The 21,251-nt window shown below is 55.5% G+C and overlaps 5 protein-coding genes across 5 annotated transcripts; 2 read left to right on the top strand and 3 right to left on the bottom strand.

Moving 5' to 3' along the window:
- Positions 1-3,226: 3,226 nt before the first annotated feature.
- E0L32_009429 (uncharacterized protein) lies at positions 3,227-4,234 on the bottom strand (the record flags this gene model as incomplete). Its single annotated transcript, XM_031144393.1, has 1 exon — positions 3,227-4,234. One exon carries the CDS (start codon positions 4,232-4,234, stop codon positions 3,227-3,229), a length of 1,008 nt encoding a protein of 335 aa, XP_030991096.1.
- A 1,625-nt stretch (positions 4,235-5,859) lies between these two features.
- E0L32_009430 (uncharacterized protein) lies at positions 5,860-8,212 on the bottom strand (the record flags this gene model as incomplete). The annotated part of the gene is made up of 2 exons (XM_031144394.1): positions 5,860-7,046; positions 7,117-8,212. 2 exons carry the CDS (start codon positions 8,210-8,212, stop codon positions 5,860-5,862), a joined length of 2,283 nt encoding a protein of 760 aa, XP_030991097.1.
- Positions 8,213-12,743: 4,531 nt separating this feature from the next.
- On the top strand, positions 12,744-14,784 carry E0L32_009431 (uncharacterized protein; the record flags this gene model as incomplete). The annotated part of the gene is made up of 2 exons (XM_031144395.1): positions 12,744-13,004; positions 13,060-14,784. 2 exons carry the CDS (start codon positions 12,744-12,746, stop codon positions 14,782-14,784), a joined length of 1,986 nt encoding a protein of 661 aa, XP_030991098.1.
- Positions 14,785-15,589: 805 nt separating this feature from the next.
- On the bottom strand, positions 15,590-16,054 carry E0L32_009432 (uncharacterized protein; the record flags this gene model as incomplete). The annotated part of the gene is made up of 1 exon (XM_031144396.1): positions 15,590-16,054. One exon carries the CDS (start codon positions 16,052-16,054, stop codon positions 15,590-15,592), a length of 465 nt encoding a protein of 154 aa, XP_030991099.1.
- A 377-nt stretch (positions 16,055-16,431) lies between these two features.
- On the top strand, positions 16,432-17,607 carry E0L32_009433 (uncharacterized protein; the record flags this gene model as incomplete). The annotated part of the gene is made up of 2 exons (XM_031144397.1): positions 16,432-16,526; positions 17,178-17,607. 2 exons carry the CDS (start codon positions 16,432-16,434, stop codon positions 17,605-17,607), a joined length of 525 nt encoding a protein of 174 aa, XP_030991100.1.
- Positions 17,608-21,251: the final 3,644 nt, after the last annotated feature.

Genomic DNA, 21,251 nt, shown 5'->3' on the forward strand with positions numbered 1-21,251 from the left:
AATGACTTTTTGATGAGCCAATTCTCAAGGATTGAGCATAATCAGGTATATCTTCTCAGGCAGTGAACATGAATAATCGAAGCTCCACTAAGAGCAAGCTGGTTGCTTTCATGTCCGTCTGTCTGGTTTTTCCATGTTGACTTGAATCTATCGCAAATCAAAAAGAGAGCTGCAAAAGTCGACTACTGTCATTGGCACTGTTGGGCTTTACAAATCTTAATGTGTCAAAGTAACAAGTAATATCGCAGTCACAAGAGGAACATCACGTCATTTAATGCACCCTTCGAACATTCCCCCCAGGTTATCGGTGCAATCAAGTGACCCCAAGTTGCGAAGTGGGGTTGCCAAAGACAGGAAGACCGTGAGTAACGTCCACGTACGCTAATCGCGGCGAACAGTTGCCAGGATGACTTGACCTGTGCCAAGGACAAAGGCTGCTCAGCTCTCTACTTTGCACAGACATTCAAAGCTTGATCACAACTGTAGACTTGAGTCTGTTCACAAGAACTCCATTCATACCCATCTCTTCGCTTCTGCTGTTGCTGCCCGGCTGGCAAATACTGTCAATGCCTTCGGCTGTAACACTCTCCAAGCCCAATCACCGCGATATCCCGAGCGTACATTCCACGTGTCCTCCTGACGAAGACTACGAGCACAAAGATATCGTCAAATCAGAAAGGCCTTACTACTGCTGTTCTCATCTCATTCGTCCAAAGCCACATCCAAATTTTGGTGAGATTGGCGGCCTGATTTCAAGACCTCCCGCTACCGAGATTGAAACGTCATGAAAAGGGCCTGATCAATGCAAACCTTCAGCAACTATTGTTTTGAGGTTGGGTCCTGGGTGATAAGCGATCAGAACTTCCCAGTACTCATGTGGTTGGGCCATTTCGAATACGCAACGTACAGCCTAACCGCAAGGCATAATTCAAAGTCCGTGTTGCACATCGTGGAACGTCAATATCTCCTGTGTCCAACCAAAGGTAGCTCACACCTTAGATATGGCGCTGCAAGCAGCAGATCAACTGGCGGTGGTCTCAGTTCTGATCCATCCCATGACGGCCCGACCCGTTCAGAGACCCAGGAGCTGAAGGACATGTGAGGGGCCGGGCTTCATTACGGCATCTAGCCAGCGCATTGTCATTTCTCATTATGTGGGCGAACATAAATGATTGGGCAGCGAATTCAGTCAGTTGACGCGTCGGACGCGCCAGGACTACAAGGGTGAGCGCCACCTAGCGTCGGCTCAATTCCGGACAGCCATTTCGCAAGGCTTCCTCCCCTCAAAAGACCGTTTGTGATGTTTATCACTGTTCGCGCCCGACCCGAAGCCCGCATGCATACTTTAATGGTTAGGCAATATGCAGCCACCTGACCAGAACCAAAACACGGTACAACATGATATCTATTCGCCCACGTTGCAGTCTGAGGAACAGCACATCCATAGCTACTCGATAGAACCATGTTCCTCCCCCCGGCCATATCTCCAGCTGCCTGGGCTCAGCCTTGCGAGATTCGACCAGACAGCACACGCATTTAAAGTCGCCCCACGTATCGTTATCTGTCGGATCTCCAGACCTTCCTTCCCAATATCCATGGCAATATTCTAGACACTCAAAACTCCATTTCTCAAAGTAAACCTGAAATTCAACCCCAGACCAGACCACGCGCCTACTAGTCTTGGGCCTCTGATGGTCATTCAGTTCAATCAAGTTTGGGTGCCATACCCTGCATGGCCTTTTGCACAAGATCCATATCAGCCGCCCATGCTCGCTCGCCCAGAACCATACTATTCTCAAAACAGAGGGCATCCATGCGGGTGTCATTGCTGCCGTGTCCACGCGAGCCGTTCCCGTTCCCAGGCATCGTCCGTAGCTCCTCGGAGCTATGAATCGTCTTCACGACGAAGGGTCCCGAAAGGATTGACGTGGACTTGGAATTCATCCAAAGCGACCGAGGCTTCAAGGTGCAAGGAACGATAACTCGTTTCTAGCCCTCGAAGTCAAGTTGTGGGCAGCGTTGAATGTGGTGTTCGCATTTGGCCCGACCACCAACACGAAGCTTGGCGAGGTTGTGTGACCGGTTTATGATTCATGAGCACACCAAACATTCCGAGGCTCACCGGAGTTGTTGGCTCGAAAGCAACACGACTACGGCCATGGCAGAATTGCCGTCACATACTGAAATATCGCCTTCAGAGACCCGCATCTATATCTACCACTCATTCGTTCCCGACCCTCAGTAGTGCTGATGGTACTTCGCATGTGTCACAAGTCATGTTGCACACGGGTACATTGGCAAAGACGCCCGACCTGGAGAGGAAATTAACTGTTTTTGCAGAGCCACACGGTATGCAGAGCGGCAGGGAAGTAGTCCCGTGGCGATGTCGGAGGTCAAGGAAGTTCAAGAGTTTCCACAGCTGGTCACGACCAGGCTTGTGTGTGCGTTCTGATTTAAGTTCCTTTCCTTCAGACATTCGTTTCACTTGATTATGTTTCATTCCCACAATTCTGTTCTTTCCTCACAGGATCAGAGAGTGTTTTGGGGAATCCTATCTGATCGCTGAGTCCGATGTGGTTATCGTACTGGCGTCAAGATATAATGTACCCAGGCTCTGACCCGAGGTTAGCCAGAAACGATGTTATGACACAATAGGTTCATGTTATTTTCGAACCCATGGAATTCGAAACCCAATCAACACGATCTTCCAGATTAGAAATGCTATCTGGATATTTGCTTTCGTGTCTACGAATGCGAAATAGGATTTGCTTTTGATAATGATGAGAGAATAAAAAGGCAAATTCAAGGCAGAAGTCCGTGATGCGTGCCGTTCCTTAAGGGAGACTTGGTCGCAATGATCGATGCAACCTGCTTCGGTATCGTCTCAGAAGGTTTCTAGGATTGAGGGTGGCGTGTATGAGTTTGGTTCGATACCATACAAGGCTCAACAGTCTTGCCTGTCCATGTAGACACCAGTGGTCATTTGCAGGTATTGAATTTATCGTAGTGTCACTTCGAAGCAAAATAGATAGATTATTGTTCGTCAAAATATACTCACACCACACGAATGTTTGCGGACGTTTTGTACACGGCATCAATTCATTCGAATTAAGGAATTATGATATGTTCAAGTGTCCCGGCACATACTGCTCGTCGAACCAGGATACCCCAACTCATTCACGGCAGTCCGCCCCCTGCATCACAAATACACCACTTTTCCAACTGTCTAAATCTCCGCGCCGAACGGGGGATACGCCGGCGCGATGACCCCGTCACACGACCTCCTGACCACGTAGGGGCTGTCGCTCGCCGCGTCGCTGACAATGACCTGGCCCGACGGCGCCGTGACGTTGAAGCTGAACCCCCCTCCGTACTGCGCCTGCCCGTACACGAACCGGATGGGCACGTAGGTGTCGGCGGGGATGTCGAACTTGAACGAGGCCCGGCCGGCGATGTGGTCGGGCTGGTTGTACCGCGCCTTGGCGTCGGCGTTGCCGTCCGCCCAGCCGGCGTACGCCTTGGCCCCGACCCACAGGTAGACGGCGTCGTTGGCGTAGGGGACGTCGACGCGGTACGTGCCGGCCTCGCAGGCGTAGATGTAGGCGTGGTGGTTGAGCGCGAAGAAGTCGAGCTTGAGGCTCCTGACGGCCGAGCCGTAGATGGGCCCCGTGCGCGACTGCGTGCCGTCCTCGGCCGAGTACGTGCCGCCCACGCGGTCGGACGTGCCGACGTAGAGCGGCCGGACCCTCTTGAAGGTGTCGGGCCGGAAGGCGGAGTAGGTCTCGTCCGTGTTGCGGGCCGTGTTGTTGTAGTAGGCCCAGTCGAAGCCGAGGTTGCCGCACGAGACGGGCGCGGAGCAGGCGGTCGGGGTGGACGAGGGGGCGGAGGAGGTCGGTGACGTCTCGGAGGTGCTGGAGACGGAGCTGGAGCTGGAGCTAGAGCTTGAGCTCGAACTCGAGGTGGTAACCATGGACGTCGGCAGGGTGGTGGCGCTGTACGAGGTCGTCACGTTGCACGCGGCGGCGCCCGTGGCCGTGACGGTGTAGTACTCGCGCACCGTGACGATCTCCTTCTCGATGACGGTGCAGGTCACTGTCGCGGTGGGCTTGCACGTGTCGTCGTGGCGGGCCTCGAGGCCGTTGTTGTTGGCCTTGACGCCCATGGCGTGGGCCTGGGCGCTGCCGAGGGCGACCAGGAGGGCGCCGGCGCCGACGAGCATACGTTGGACAGCCATTATTTTCTTGAGAGGCCAGGCAAACAGGAGTTACTTGGACGGAGACCGGGAGCTCTACAGAGATGGACCTGAACAGGAGGAAAGCAGAGCATGGAACCGGGACAGGAACTCGACCTTCACTCCCACCCTCATCTTATATCCCCAACGAGTCTACCTAGCCGGGGCTCTACTAACTAGACCAACATGAAAATAATGAATCTCGTTTCCAACACATCCGAGCACGAGAGTTTACTACGTAGACACACACATGGCCACCGTGAAGTCACTGTGGGTGTCCGCGCCGTTTGACTTCTTCGGGATGGCCCCTGCCCGCCCTGCCGGGATGCCCCGGCCGTAAACAGCTTAGATCTGCGTGGCCAGCCCGTTCTGGGTATGGTAGGCTGCCAAAATGACAGCTGAGGGCGCTTCCTTTCAGGCAAAGACCAGGGGAAAATTATCGTAGGCCCTAAGATGATCGACGGCGCAGCTGTGTGTTGGCAGAGAATGAGGAAAGGGAGGACTCTTGTTTGATTACCGCGAAGCTCTAGCGCTGCTTGGCATCAAAAGGACAACACCTTAGGTTCTTGCGGGCAGCCAGGGCTACCCCAGGCTTGGACAACTCTCAGCCGCACTTAATGAGTGCCATTATTTTGTGGGCAGAGCCCGAGACCGTTGTTGCGCATGGGTTGAGCTGAGATATGGAGTGCAAATCTTGACTACTCTGAGTAAAAATCAAATGCATAGCCGGGAAAGACTAGCGACAGACGGTTCAGCAATGAAGAGACTACGTGAAGTCCTCCTCCATGGCCGTTCACAGACCCTTGCTCTTGTCCTTTTGCCTTTGCAGTAGGCACCTTCTGACGCGGTGGTACCAGTACGAAAGTCTTCACAAATATGTCCAAGCCTGTGCATGATGGGAACTCCGACTTGGTCCAAACAAATAGTCGCCGTGCAAAGACCGAAGTCAAGATCATAACCGCTCCCGCCAGACAGTCATAACAACAAAGCACAGGGGGCTTCCTAGGTCTGTCCAGACAAGAAACACGAATATATTCCTACATTTCAGCTGCCCAGCAGAGCATCGGCTGCTCGACCCCATCGGGTCGTGATCCGCCAAGCCCATGCAAGCGTAGACCTCGCAAGAAAAGAAGAACACGACATCAACAGCACACGAACCCGCGCCTTGGCTAACAGGACTTGCTGGGCAGTCGAGAAAGAAGATCCCTTTCTCTTTGTGTCGATGAGTTCTCACATGTATCTGCTATCCCACTCCCTTTCCCCCCTCCCTCCTGTCCTCTCGCCCTTCCACTTCCAAAAAAAAAAAGAGAAACGAGAAAAGCGCGGAAAACGAAAAGGCAAAAAAGACGCGACGCACCCGCAGTCAATCAAGTCCCTAGGTTTAACCAGATCCAGAACACCAGCCAGTTCCAACCAACCAACCGTTCGAGACGCAAAGTTATAAAAACCAACCTGGCTCCCTCCCTCCTCGCAACGAAGAAGAGGGAGACCAATATGATCCCGTGATAGCTCTGTTCCACCATCGCCAACACGACCGACCGTCTCGCCCGCTCGCAGTGCCACCCGCCGTCCGCTGTAAACCGTTAGACCAAGACAAAGAACACCTCGAATGCAGGTTACGGAAATCATCATGTTGAGACGTTGTTGCCCTTCTTATCCTTCCGCGGCTTGATGACGAACTCGCTGACGAGCTGGATGTGATCTGACGGGAAGTGGTAATTGGGGAAGCCCGGCACTCTCTTCAAGTACTGCGGGTCCGGTGGGCCAACGAGCTCTACGACCTCGAGAGTATTGGTTGAGTACCAGATGTAGTCAATGCAGTCGGCGAAAGTCGGCGTGTAGTTGGTGAAGGGCAAAGCATCCACCGTGCCGTCGAGGTGTTGATAGGCTGACCGTAGGCTGAAGGGGTGCTCGATACCGTCTCTCGTGAAGGTACCGTAGTGGTGATTGACCAGGTCCGGATAGTCGGGTGCCAGGTGTCCGGTGGAAAGCAGCTGGTTGACACCGCTATCGGCGGGAGAGTTGTAATCGCCGCAGACGAACAGGGGTATGTCCGTATTGTTGCGGTATTCTTGAGACGGGCCAGGTTCCGGCATGGGCTCCTTGCGGGCATCTGCCTCGTCGTCGCCGGTGGGAATGCTGATCATCCGCTTGTCCTTGACGGCTGGCCACCTTGCGTACTTCTCGGCCTGCTTCGTAACAAACTCCATGATGATGGCGGTCTGGATAATCTTGACGTCGTTCAGAGTGCCCTCCCATGCCAGATGCGCGTTGACAACAATCATCCGTGCGCCAGTCTGCCTGCTCTCAAAGAAACCGAGAATAGCGATATTGTCCTTGGGCATGACACGGTTGAAGATATCGTGCTGGTTCTTCATGTCTGGCCGGTTGATGGCGATGTTGCCAAAGTCGATGAGCTGCTTGTCCAGGCAGATGTACTTGCTTTGCTTGAAGAAGATGGCGCAACCGTCAACGGCAATGGCGTCCTTTTCTGCCATTGTCTTAGCTTTCGATCGCGGCCAGTGGATGCCTCGGTAGTCCTCCTTGGCCAGCTCGGGTCCGAAATCCTCTCTCATGGCCTCCGTGGTGACCTCCTGGAGACACAAGATATCGGCGTCACGTCTCCGAATCTCCTCCAAGATCAGGTCTCGTCGATAGTCCCATGCCAGGGCACTAGTAGGGGTGTAACCATATACAGCCTGGGTCGCATATCTCTCGCACAGGATGTTCCAGGAAAGAACCTTGACACGCTCGAGGCTGGGTGAAACGTCTTCTTGGATGGTGATGACTTTGCGCTCCAAGGGAGGTAGAGGTACTAAAGGAGGAGAAAGTCAGTACTGCAAGAGGCCCTTGGTTAAACCCTGCCAAACGCTGTCGATACTTACCGGGAGAACGTTCCCGTAGCCAATTGACCAGGGATTTGGTGCCTTCTTCCACAATCTTCTTCTTCATCTCCTGGTTCAGCGGGTTTCCCTCGACTCCTAGCACCTCGAGGCGATGGAGAAAACCAAGCTCAGTCGGCAGATCCTGGATCCTGTTGTTAAAAAGGAGCAGTTGCTTCAGCATGGTACACATTCCGAGCTCAGCAGGCAGCTCCTGCAGCTGGTTGTTTGATGCCTCCAGGAGTCGTAACGCGCGTAGCTCTCCAATAGCAGGCGGGAGGACGGTAAGCTTGTTGGAGGCGATGTAGAGTTCATGGAGGAAGGTGTAGTTGAAGAGGGCAGGCGCCAATGCCCGCAAGCCTTGGCCGGACAGGTCGAGATTGTGCCAATCCTGTCGCTGCGTCGACTTGTCGATACCTACGGGCCTCCTAACTCCTTCGATCTCTCCATCAACGGCGGCATTGTTGGCATCGCTGTTGAGCGCAGGACCGCCGATGCCCTTGTTCTCCCCAGCCTTGAGCCTAGCGTAGTAATTAACTTGGTTCTGCTCCACCATCGCGGCGTGTGCTGCCTCTGATTCCTTGTGCAGGCGCAGCTGTTCGGCCCAGTGCTCGTTGATCTGTTGCGCCTGGCCGCCTCGAGTAGTCGCCGTGTGGCCATTCTGGATGGAGCTGGCGAAAGGGCTGGTGTTGGACAGAACACCGCTGGAGAAACCAGAGTGGTGTCCTAGGACCGAGGTATTGGTGTTGTGCGAGGCATGGTCTTGCTGGAGTCCATGCTGATGCTGGGCATGGCCCTGCTGGTGGTGGGCGGCCGGCTGCTGAAAGTTGTACAGAATCGGCATGCCGCCCCGCCCAGCATGGTTGCCATTCAGCCGGGAGTTGTGTCCCTGTTGGTGGTTCTGGTTGTACATGCCTTGCGAGCCTTGGCCCCTCAAGCCCGGGTCTGGAGACTTTGACGGGGACGGGAGCTCGGGAAGGAACTGGTTGAGAAGAGAGGTGATGTGATATGTGTCGTTTGCAGCGGCAGAGCTCTTAGAGGTGTGTTGCAAGCGGAAAGAGTTGTTTGTGTGTTGCACAAATCGGTAACCATCGGCCATCTAGGTGTCATGGACAGCAGCTGTGGTGGTTTGATGCCAGGTGGGCGGGTTCAGTTGTTCAAGAGAGGGATGGAGGGCTCATGCAGGGCACGAGTGGAGCGACGCGTTGGGTATTCGGAGGCGGTTCATGGATCTCAGTAGACCGTAGCTCCTGCATCGAGACTCTGTGGCGCGGTCGACTTGGTGCCGGATGGTTGCAGGATGGCAGGGCCGTCCTAAGAGTCCATGAAACAAGACTCGAAGGATTTGCGGTCGATGATGATGTTTGCTCGGTGCGAGGAGGGGACGGGCGCTATCGGCTGGGATTGGGGACAGGTCGATGGCGGTCGGCAAGCTGGCAGCAGAGGAAAGCAATATTTGGATCCTGTTCACTTCCAGGAAGAAGAGACAGGGCTGCGGTGACTATCCAAGTCAGCTGTGGTCAAGCTACTGGTGTGATCGAGTCAGACAAGCTGGCAGCAGGACAGACTGCCATTGGGGGGGCTGGTGACGGGCAGCAGACGAAAGAAGGCACGGACCTTTGAGTAATGAATGTGCGCTGTGGGAGGCAATAATCGGATGTGCCGCAATGGATACTAAGAAGTGAATGATAATGGCTGCGATGTGGCTGTCGAGCTCGTCATGGGCCAGTGTTGTGGTGTCCTGGTCCATGCAAGCAAGCAAGAGACGGAGAACTCGTCGATGTCGCTTAGGTAAGGTGGTTGCACCACCTGGCTGTGGAGCGCAGAGGAAGGTATCGTTTCGGTGGCCCTGTGCGACAAAAAGTACTTGCGCTGCCACTTGGTCTGCCAGTGTCAGAGGCTGCGTGTCGATGAGCCTGGTGGGTTCCAGGTCATGTGATGTAGCTCTCTCCCACGGAGGTCACGTTTTAGAGATTCCCACGCAAGAGCTACCTCAACATGCCCTGAGCTCCCCGCCCATCAGCGCCATCAGCGTCACTGACTGGACTGGCTGGGCATCCGTCTGACCTGTCATGTCATCAATTTGGCAGCGCCGAGTCCAAGTATTCAACGTCCGAGTTGGGATTGTTTCTTGACTTAGCGACAGCTCTCATACCCTCACAACATTCATGTAAGTGAATCTAGTGGATTCAAGTCGCGAGTACGTGCATGTGGAAAGTGAGGTTCACGTACAGCAGCCAGGGAGCTCAAAAGTTCAAGGAGAGCAGTTGAAAGCCAACACCTACCTCTCCCTCCACGAGGCACCTCATCTATCAAGCTGCCGTCTTCGCAACCCGCAGCATCACTGAACCTTATTCAGACTCCCTACTCGACGTATTACCATGGTGTCTCCAATATCAACCAACGTACGCCGAGCCCCGCCGTGATTGATCTGAGATGATGCTTTCGGACCGTCGCGCCGGTGCACCAGCCCTCTGTGCAAACCACCATTGCCATGATCGTTGGTGACGTGGTCAATGTCGACTCACCATCTCCTGCCGTGGCAAGTCCGCCAACTTGACCAGAACTTGTTGTCTATCGGTGTGTCATCGCATGAACCCGGATATGCGGACGCCACACAACCTCGACACCATGACAACAAACACATGCCCTATGATCGCTCGGACCTGTGGTTCCCTTCTGGTGGGCCTGCGGATAAAGGCATGGAATGGCTACCGCCGGCTCTCCAGGTCGGCACTGTCCAGCCACTTGATCGATCTTATAACACAGGAATCTCGATATTGATCTTGAATGTCCTTGCAGTCATTGGCCAGAGAGGCCAATCACGAAAAGCTTCCAAGACCGTTTTCTGGCAGACGTGACACGTGCAAGAAGGGAATCTAGATGCAGCTCTTCGGCCCTCGGTACCACGTCTCCCCTCTCATGGCAGGCAGATGCGACTTCTCTGAATCGGTTTGCATGATCGAAGTGGCGCTCACGATGCCCGGTTGTCTAGTATCAGATGATTCAGGCAGTGAGAGGTGCAAGACGGTTTGCACCTGGCGATGCTGCCTCTTGCTAGTGCCCACGAGAAGCACACCTAGATAGATACTTAGCCTCGTGTGCTTTACCTAAGGTTTCCGAAGCCCGTCTGGGCATGCGCGGGCAAAGAGGAGCAGGCACACACATGGACCACCGTCGCCAAAGCCAGGTTCAATAAGTGCTAGGTTCGTGATATGGCCCGCTACGCTACCCCACGAAATGACACCCCCAGAAATGAAGCAGCCAAACCGCCAGGCCTCTCGCACCCAATCAGCATGCAAATGTCGTCCACCCAAGACGCCACGGTCCGGCTCTGAGGGAGAGCCTTTCCGAGACTCAACCGGCGTTTGCCCCCTAGGGAAGCAGCACGAGACAAGTTGAGAAAGCACGGCAGCGAGACGGAGCGAGACGGACCCAGTAAAAGTAAAAGCAGCTCCCAGCCCATCCAATCCGGGCCACTTCCTTTCCCAAAGGACTCCCCTCTCGTGCCTCACTGGCGCGCGTGAGTGCGGGGGAATGTTGGACGAGGCCAGAAGCAGCACCTCGATTTGGCCTGGCCCATCCTTCTCCACCGCACCGGAACACCGTTAGAGGAAGTCATAGCCCCAAGTAGAAAAAGACGAGCAGAGAAAAGAGGGAAAGGCCCTCCATCCTTGTCATGGGTTCGTTGCTAGTTGCAGCATTGTGGCTCCGGATTCTGACCTGGCCTGTTTGTCCATTTTGGCATTAAACCTGTCTGAGGATGGACCTGACGACCGCCGTTCGAAAGCAATAGATATAACGTTACCTACAGAGGAGGTTCGCGTCCAAGTCGTCCCCAAGCATCTCCTCCTTCCCTCTTGAGCATATCTCTCTGCGTTTTGTGGTTCACGACGGGTGGATTTGGGTGTTGTTGTCTTGAGCATACCTCGTCGCAATCCTGTTCCGGAGCCGCTGACCGCCAAGTTGAAGGCTTGCGTCTTTTACATCAAGATCATCAATACAAGCGAAACAACAAGGGACCTGGCGGAGACTCTTCGACGAACACCGCCCCCACACCCGAGGAACACCCACTGGACTAATTTGCGGAAGTTCATGAGCGGCATTGCAAGAGTCTGAGAGATGGATAATCTCAAGAGCCGGATTGTTTGAGAAGAGAGAGAAAGAGAGAGGAACGGCGAAGGATCCGTCAAAGATTGTGTGCAACAACGGACTCGCCTGCGATCATCCCCCCGCATCTTGCGGATTTCGTCAACTGACAGCGAGCGGCTCGTGCTTCAAAGGCAATAACTAACACGATAGCCGAAGCAGACTCACAGACTCCCGCTGCTTTGAGATTGGAATTGACCGTGCACGAGCAAGCGAACGCAACAGCAATCTACTCGACCACAGCATTGGGAAACTCTTTACTTTCTGTCATGGGCTGTGTGTGTCTAGGTTGATACAGGACACTACAGTATCGCGTTGGCGATAACTGCAGACAGAACTCGCGCAGACTGCAGCCAACACTACGAAGCACGAAGAGACGTCGGCTGCTGTTACCAAAGACTGGCCGGCTTCAGAGCCAGGGAATTGATCCTTGCAGCATCGATCTCCTCTGTTTGCTCGATTTGTCCTCGGTCAGTGGCTCGACAAGCCAAGGACAGACGGCCAGGGTCGGAGACCACACCGGTTTGGCCTGCAAGTTTGTTTGCACGCACGCACGACCGGGTAGGCATTGGAGAATTGGCCCTGGCAGGGCGGCTGTTGCTTCTCAGCAGGATCCTGCAGGAAGTCAATTCGGACAGGCCGAGTTTGTTGCTGCGCTTTGGTCGCCAGCGTTCGCTTGGAGGGGCGGCGCACACTTCACTTTCCAAACCCCTCCACGGGTGTCGGGGCTTTGCTTCGATTGAGGAAGGTCTGAGAACCGCCTTGCAGCGAGAAATCAGCCACACTGGCAGAGGCGAGAAACGTGGCCGCCCGGGTCGGAAATACAGACTGTGTACAGCAAACAGTCCGACAGATCGGCCCCCTGGCTTTATTTGCTTTGCGCTTGCTCCGACTTTGCCCACCTCTGAGCAAGCAAAGACACAGAGAAACGAGGCGGGCCGCGAGACGAAACAAGCCTGCGTGAGCCGGGGCAATCCTGCTTTTTGGGTCACCTTGGCGCACCGCACCCGCAGCATTGCCCTGGAATTTTTCAGGGGGTGGGCGTGGACTGAGGGCCCCATTTAGCTGGCTGCGGAAGCTTACCCGGCGCTGTGAAACAGCCCAAAGGCCCCGTACCGCTCTCCCCGAGGCCAATCCCAGAGGGCGGGAACCACCCTAGGCGTCTCCGGGGACTCGCCCTGGCCTGCCAAAGACACGGAACCCTTGGTCGAAATCCACAGTCAGGCCGCCAGCGCCCACTGAACGCCCCGACCGCAAGCCCTACAAATCACTTTCTCACTGAACCTGGCAAGGCCCAGAGCCGAGGGAAGAAAAGACGGGAGAGTGGCCGACCGGTAATTGAGGCCGACTCTGGTTAGGGAAAAAGCCGCTGGAAAATTACAGACTGCCGGAGAGCAGCAGCAAAGAGTGTGTGGTGTTTTGCGAGTGGACGAAAAACGAATACAGGTACCTAACCTAAAGAAACGACAGAGTCGCCCAAAATGGAGTACCTCTGGGCCCATGCCATGACCCCCTTACCCACCCTCCGCGCCGTACCGAATCGCACCAACAATTCCGCCAAACAACATCCTCCCACAACCACAGTCAAGCGCTCGCGCATCCCCGGCCACAGGCGGACTACTTCGGCCAGCGACGACAGCAGCTCGGCCAGGAGCCGTGACTCGCACGAGGTACCTCATTCCCCGAACCCTTCCTCTTCTTCTGCTAGTGCTTCGCGTGCCCATCCTGCTGTTGCGGTACTTGTAAGTGCAAAAAAAAAAAAAAGAAGAAGAAAACCTTGCCCCCTGTCTGTTGCAGACAAAGTACCCCGCCGCTGTCGCTCCACCAGCGTCCCATCGAAAGCGGGTGCCTGCATCGACCAAACCCGACAGACATCTATCTCCCTGCTTGCATGCTTGCAGGGCGTCCCACGTCCCACCCTCGTTGGACAGCGGCGCTGACTCTGTCTTTGAAACCTTCCAGAAGAACTCTGTTGTCTCGAGCAGCAACAGCAGCAGCCGCAGAAACAGACAATCCGGCGGCGGGCCGCACTCGTCACACTCTCCTGCCAACGCCAATACTACCACCCTCGACAGGGACAAGAGCGGCAGCAGTCACAGCAGCGGCGGCCACCCCCACCACCATGCTGCCATGCCACCCGACTCCTCGGCGCGCAATAAAATCAGCGGCATCGCCTTTGGCCGCGCCGAAAGCGTCTCGAGCAACTCTGGAGCCACGACTCTGAGCTCCCGCACCATGATGTCCAGCGAGCCGCCTTCCAGCGCCGAGGGCGGCTCCTCGTCGCAGCACCACCTGCCCAAGCCCGTCGTCACCCGCAACGGCAGGACCTACCTGTCCGATCCCTCCATACCCTACCCGCTCCCCGTCGACCTTGCGGAGCTGCACCGGCAGTCGCTGCGGACCCTGATGCTGTTCCAGCTGTTCAACGGCCCGCTGTGCTCGCCGGCCTTTGCCAACAAGCCGCCCACGCGGGTCCTCGAGGTCGGCTGCGGCTCCGGGTTCTGGAGCATGATGTGTCACCGGTACTGCAAGCAGCAGGGGCACACCAACATTTCGTTCACGGGCATGGACGTCGCCCCCATCGGATCGGGATTCGACAGGAAAAAGGCAGACCCCGGCTCTAGAGACGAGAAGCAACAGCAACAGCAACAGCAACAAAATACAGGCCACGACATGCGGCCGGACAAAGACATGAAGTGGCGCTTCGTCCAGCATGACATGCTCAAGACCCCCTGGCCCTTCCAGGACGGCGAGTTCGACCTCATCATGTTCAAGGACGTCACGCTGGCCGTCACCAACACCAAGCAGCAGGAGATCACGGACGAGTGGCTGCGCTGCCTCAAGCCGGGCGGCGTCTTCGAGTGCTGGGAGAGCGACTACACCCTCCGCATGCTGCGGCCGCACGTGCCCGAGTCCAGCAGCAGCGCCGCCGCCGCCGCCGCCGCCAACGCCGACACGGACGACGAGGAGGACGAGCACGAGGCGGCCGCCCGCATCGGCGCCTACGTGCTGTCGCCCAACACGCCGCTCTCGGCGCCGCTCAACAACTACATCGTCGAGTACAACGGCTGGGTGCAGCGCGCCCTCGAGCTGCGCGACCTGTGCCCCGTGCCCTGCACGCTCATGACCCCGCTGCTCATCCAGGAGTCGGCCGACCTCATGGGCATCGGCTCGCGGCGCATGGCCGTGCCCCTCTCGGAGGTCAAGTGGGAGCGCGAGGGCGTCGGCGGCGTCGTGACCAAGGACGGCAAGAGCTACATCGAGTCCGGGGCGGCCAAGGGCAAAGGCCGGGGCGGCAAGTCGCTCTCGCCGCCGCAGGCGGCGCTGCGGCGCACGGCGCTGCTGACGGTCGTGCAGATGGTGCAGAGCCTGGAGCCGCTGCTGCGCGAGGTCAGCAGCAAGAGCCAGGACGAGTGGGACGCGTGGTCGGGCAAGATGATGAACGACCTGGTCAAGGAGAACGGCACGTCGTGGGGCGAGTGTCTCGAGGTCGGGGCGTGGTGGGCCAAGAAGAGGAAGTGATGATGATTCTCGGGGTTTCATTTTCCTGCTGCTCTTCTTGGTTGGTTGCACTACGTTGAGGAGGTTTGGTCATCATTGGAGCGGTCTTCGATCTTCCCTCTCGATGCTCATACGTTTTTTGACCTTTCGATCTTTGTCTATCTGGGCCATGATATCCTCTCCGGTCACATGTACGTCTTCGATCCCAACCTTGTTGTCCCTCGGCCCTCGATCTTCCGCGGTACATATACAAACACCCTGGCCTGTTCCACCCGCCCAAAGACTTCATTCAAGCTCCGTCATATCTCTTCCTCAGCGTTCGGTATCGCTTGAGATAGTACCTATTTTATACCCCACAAAGTCAAGTCAGCATGCTGTTTTCTTCTCCCACACCTGGGTTGTCTTTTTTTGTTTTCTCTTTGTGGGCTTCATCTCGGTTCGATCTTGATAGCATGGAAAGCCGGCATGGCAACTGCAAAAAGCGAAACCCATTTCGTTCGGTCCTCAACTTTTATGAAACATAGATTCGGATTTTCCTTCCTTCTCTTTTCGCTGTGCCGTCTTCTTTTCTCCTTTCAGGATTGGATGTTGGTTGGTGTGTCTTGTGGGTGTCTTGTGATGAAATGTGAAAAAAGAGCAGGATATGAGTGATACAATGGCATGGCTTTCCTGTTCATAGGGTACAATTATCATGATTGGAGTGCATTGACTGGGCTTTTCTGCAGAGGACTTGTTCCTCGAATAGTGAATGGTTTCAATGTGATATGTTGAACTTGATGGGGTCTTCATGGAGATGAATGAGACGAGATGAGCTGAGATGATTCACTTACAACGCCTCGATTTCTGTGCAATGCAAAGAATTCTCGTCAGAAGGCATTTCCCAAGTTTGATTCTGACCACAAGGCTGCTCTGTGTGATGAGTTGAAAGGTACAAAATCTCACCTTTCCTGACAAAATCTGCCCTTTCCAGACCCTTCCGTATCTGCTCCTCGTCGCGCAGATCCGCATTGGCCATGAAGGCCTTGTGCAGCCGCGGCCGGAAGTAGTCGTAGCCCAGAGGGTACTCTCTGCCTAGGTAGAGAAGTTCTATAGAAGATGGTGAGCCAATTAGCTGTTTTGCTTGTGTGGGCACATATACGTTGAAGCCGAGAAGTGTTTCAAGGACGGGAGGTTTAAGAAACGATCCCCGTGGCTTATCTGTGCGGGTGAGATAGGGCGTGAGAGGAGCAGCTGGCATACCTTTGTAAATGGCAATGACTTGTCTCCTGAGCTCCGGGTTGACAGGCGGCATCTTCTAGCTGCCCAATGGTCGCCAATCTCATCTGATGGAAGACCGTCTACCTGCAAATTGGTTGTGGTTCAAGAGCTGCGTCAGGCTAAAATGAAGCTCTGACGCCATCCCCAGGCACTATCTTATCACCGTAGCCGAGTCCAGCTTGCCCCGCAAACCGTTCCCGGCGCCAGCCGTGGAGAAGCGACCACCTCGGCACTGCTTCCCCAGCTTCGACTTCATCCAAGACGACTTCACCTCTACCTTCTTCCCTCTACGGCGCCCAATTCTCCTCCAAAGAGCCTTCTCTCTGTTCTACCTCTGTACATATACACAATGGCGCCACGTCCCAGACTAAAACTTCGCAGCACCACAACGCCCAGCACCCTGCCGCGGCAATGGCACCATCCGCGGCCATGCACAGCCATCACCTCGGCGCGCGCGGCACCGGCGGCCTTCTCGACCTCTCCGGCATCCCGCCGCAGCAGCAGCAGTAAGCATGCCCACGCCGACGCCAAGCAGCAGCCGGAGAAGCAGCAGCCCCCGGCGCGGTGGCTGTCGGACCTGCGGTCGCGCATCGGCCGCGTCGTCATGTTCGGCTGCTCGGCGGCGCAGACGGAGCGCGCGGGCAGGGTGCTCGCGGCGCTGGCGGGCGAGTGGCGGGAGCTGACGGCCGGGGCGGAGGGGTTCCTCACGGGCGGGCGGCGGGGGCTGGACGGGCAGAGGGTCGTGTGGGGGGAGATGGATTCGTTTGTGAGTTTTTTTTGCTTCCCAGTGTCCCGGGATATGGAGAGGGGAAAAGACACTCTACAAATCAGGGACGAGAGGGGAACTTGCTATTACTACAACCAGTTGTGGAGGCTGATGGAAAGATGATATATCAAACAGCAACATGTCAACAACGTCGCGTACATCCGCTGGGCGGAGTCGGCGCGGGTGAACTGGGTGACCAACTTTGCGGTGCACGCCGACTCGGCGCACAGGAAAGAGTGGAGGGAGCTGATGCAGCCGGTCGGGACGGGCCTGATCTTGAAGAGCATCAGGTGTGACTACAAGTTTGTACGTGATGCTCATCACCCTTTCCCTCCCATTTGCACACGCCGGCCAACTAACTCTCTCTACTCCCCATACACACAGCCCATAGTCTACCCAGACAAGGTCTCCGTCTACCACCGCCTCACCCACCGGCCCTCCGAGTCGCCCGCGCCGCCGACGAGCCTGATCCTCGAGTGCGTGGTCCTGTCGCACAACCACCGCCGCATCGCGGCCCGCGTGTTCGAGGACATCGCCATCTACGACTACAGGCGGGCGGCCAAGACGGCGATGCCGGCGTTCATGCACGCCATGCTGGACCGGACGTGGGACGAGCAGGTGGCGGCGGCGGGGCGCAGCCGGCGGCGGATCTGGGAGCTCGTGGCCGAGGTGGAGGCGCTGGAGGGGGAGACGTGGAACCGCGAGGGCGCCGTGGAGGACCTGGGGAGCGCGGCGACGAAGAGGTGAGCTCGCTGGCATGTGTGTTTCTGGCTGGAAGGGCCGGGGCCGGGTGTAGATATGGTGGCCCTGCGCACAGCTAGGAGGCTTGCGGAGACGTCACGGAGGGGAGATAGAACATAGAGAGCCTTTGCGTGTCATGTCATAGGCAAGCATGATAGATGAGATAGATGGAAGATGGTTTCTCCTAGGAACCTTGCTATTAAACCAAGCTTGATACCTCTGGTTCCCGAGAAAGTCTGCAGGTAGGTAAAGTACATGCAAAAGTAACATGAGCATCGAACTAACAACGCTTATTCCTCTCAAGGAACGACGCCATTACTTTTCTCCGAACCAACAGCAAGCTACAAATTTCTGGACAGCAATCCTGAAATTCTGAGTCCAACGAGGGGTTCGTTGTATCATCGCGAGTGACAGTCGCGTGCTGTTTATCGGCCGGCTCGGACTGCCTATTCGAGGTGGTGTCACACCCCTGGCAGGGTTTGCGATAACAGCAACTCCAAATAATAAAATGATCCCGCCTCGCCCGTACGATCTGGGGGAGGGCCGGGGTAAAATCGGATGCACACACAGCTCAGCCCGTGCTTCAACGTGAATCCCCGCACATCAGGTAAACGTTTCCCCGTTTCCCTTCCTCTGGACTGGAAACCAAGCTTTAGCCGGCCACCTGGTGCAAAGGGAAAAGGCAAGACACTACTTGATCTCATTCTGTACAAGTATTACATAAACATACTAGGTTAGGTATGCTTGGCATCTTCACAGCATCTATCGTCCTGGTTATTCCCGGAGACGGCCGGCACTCACAATGGCAGAGGAGATGGCCCACTGCTTCTCCCCAGGATACTCAACTCTACTTGATCTAGGGGGGCAAGGCTTCGAGTAATCCATGACCGTCACGCGATGGTACTCCGTAGGTGCTTGCTCCTCATGCATGTCCTGTCAAATCAGGCAAGGAACCGGGCCCCAGCAAGAGATTAATTATCCGCACTGGACCAATACCGGCTTTCAGAGGGTGGTGCGTGTGAGTGAGTGGTAGTAGTGGTAGTGGTGGTGTCTGTTGGCTGCCAAATGCCGAAGATCGCCCCTGCTTTGCCGTTTGCCGCCAATGGCCAATGGCCAATGCACACCTCATGCTTTTCTCCCATGTTGCATCTTCCTATGTGCAGGGCAGCATGCGAGTTCCTACCGGCAGCAAGAACAGCAGCAGGGGGGTGTGGTCTCTCTCTTAAGTGTCCAAGTAAGGGTGGTGCGGAGATGGATGAGTTTGTGTCGGAATTTGGGCGCGCCCGCTTGTCTGGCTGGCTTGATGTCGGGTTGCATTCTCGTCACTTGGCCTGCTGTAACCCAACACTTGAAGGAGCGAGACTGTGATGGATGGGATGGCCTTGGCCAAGTCACTTGTCGATCACATCCAACAAGCACCATGATCATGCTCGAGAGGCCAAGCGCTTGTAGCGTCTGCAGTGCCTGGGAGTGCCTTCAGCCCAGCAACTGCCAACGAGGCAAGTGCAATCGAGCTACTGCAACAACAGGAACAGGAGCTTCCTGCCTCATTCGGAGCCAAAAGCTTAGGCGGGTGAGAAAACGGATCTGCCATGGTCGGAGGTTTAATCGGCGCCTTGATTGGCTGAGTAGTGGCTCTCTTTCAGTCCAGGTGGTGGGGGGTTGGCTCGACGCGCGCTGGGGGGGTTGTGGTGATCGACCGACAATCCGGAGAGAGCGGCGGGTCCAGCGCTGGCAATTCCGAGGCAAATGCAACGCGTGCGTGTTGATGTCGATGCTTGCGAGATGGAGAGCTGGGGGGTTCTGCAATCCAAGACCAGCAATTCTACCATTCGAAAGAGAAACGGCGGGATGTGCTGGTCAAAGGGTCGTGAGTCCCGATGGCATCTTGGATCCTAAATACACAGTCGTCCAGTTCACAACCAGAGACCTCTGCGCTCTCCGCAGCAGTTGGTCAAAACATTGTGAAACACACACCGCCCATCGATCGATCTCTCTGGCACACAAGGATGATAAGTACAAGTATTGTAATGTGGCAGCTGGTGCGCAACAGTTCGGTACTCGAGAGAGGTCTAGCCTCTCGAGACTGGCACATTGGGCAATGAGCTGCACGCAGCGCCGCACTGCGCAGGGGAGCTCCCAGCACAGGTCTCGCCGAAATCGCACATAAGCAGCTCAATCGTGGGGTACTCGAAGGGCCGAGGGGAGCAGTGATCGACAAGGGAATTTTAAACGTCGGCCTGCAACTGGACGGTCAGACTTGCATGGTGCATCCTGGGCCATCCCCACATAGTTGGAGATGCTTGGCCAGCCCTCTCTTTTCTCCCTCTGTCTCGTCTGGGATTGCAAGGTCAGCATGAGAGGGAAGAAAAGAAGAGTCCCACGCTACTGCGAGGCATGCCACCAATTGTGGGCTCAATTCCCTTGTCATATGCAAGTGCTCCGAGTCCTGTGATCATGCACAGCAGAGAAACTGCTGTATGCCCTGTACGGAGTATGCGGTGATCAACGATAAGCAAAAGACCCCAATTGGCATTCTCGCTAGTTGCCAGTGCTATGCCTGCTTTTGGCTTTGACACGCACCTAATACAGCCAAGTACTTGCAAAAGCGCGTCTGGCGATGCGATGCCATGGATGCGAAAGCTACCTAGCTGCGGATCCCTCGGTCGGCAGTGTCGCAAACGCTCGAGACACAGTAGCGCCGCCGCCTCTGACGCTCCCTTGTTCAGGTACCAGCCGGGAATTGCCCCTTCTGGACCAGAAGGGCCAGGACCAGGAGACAAAGGCTCTCCAGACTTTGGTTGTCAACGTTTCCAAACGACCCGAACTCCCCGGGTCTTGGTCATGCTTTTGATGTTGTTGTCGTCGGAACCAGTAGAGGCCGGTCATATGCCCTGGCCGTTGGCAGAAATTCGTGCCATGTCGTCTGTTTTCTGTCCATCGACCAAGAAGAAAAAGGGATAGGACTTGTCGTCAGGAATGCATTGACGTCGTTCCGCACGCACCGGCCTGCTTTCTTGAGTTTTAGCTTGCGAGTCAGCAGCACCAGTGAAGCCCACACACACACCAGACGAGAAAAAAGGCTTGTTCTACCAAGTGTGTAGCGGGTTTTGGACAGCGTATAAAATTTTAGCTACAAGCTGGGAACGGAGAATTTCCGTTGATCCCGTCTACATTACTGTTGTTAAAAGCATGTGTCGCTGACTGTAGTTATCCATACCAAAGAAATCCTCTGTAATGAGAGTCGAACCTTCACATCAAGCATCGGCAGAAGAAGATGGAGGGGAGAAAACATCATGATCACACTACCAGGTCGCAGAACGATGCAGCCAATAGGTTGATCTCGGGGTACGGTAGCATTGATTTCGTCAAGAGCGGTGACTGGCATGGACATTTTGATTGCCTGGCCTGATTCCCTCCAACCGTAACCTCTGCCTTGCACAGAGCACCGAATTGTAAGGTACCATTACCAAACTTTGTACCCTTTTCCCTGCTAATAATGCTGGCTGCCGAGATGCTACGTGATCATATGCCGATGGATGTCTGGGGACTTAAGCTTTTAATGTATCTGCTGTGTCTTGTACGCTCCGTACACACAGCCAGCCCTGGAGTACTTGCAGAGACCTAGCCGCACGACTCGGGACCCTTCAGTTTCAGTGAGTCACTTGTGCATTGCTTTGTCGATTTTTAGTGCTCTCGATCTGCCCTCTTCTGCCCCACTGGA

Source organism: Thyridium curvatum, assembly GCF_004353045.1.
Source record: "Thyridium curvatum strain D216 chromosome Unknown NODE_68_length_238363_cov_78.500886, whole genome shotgun sequence".
Lineage (NCBI taxonomy): Eukaryota > Fungi > Ascomycota > Sordariomycetes > Thyridiales > Thyridiaceae > Thyridium > Thyridium curvatum.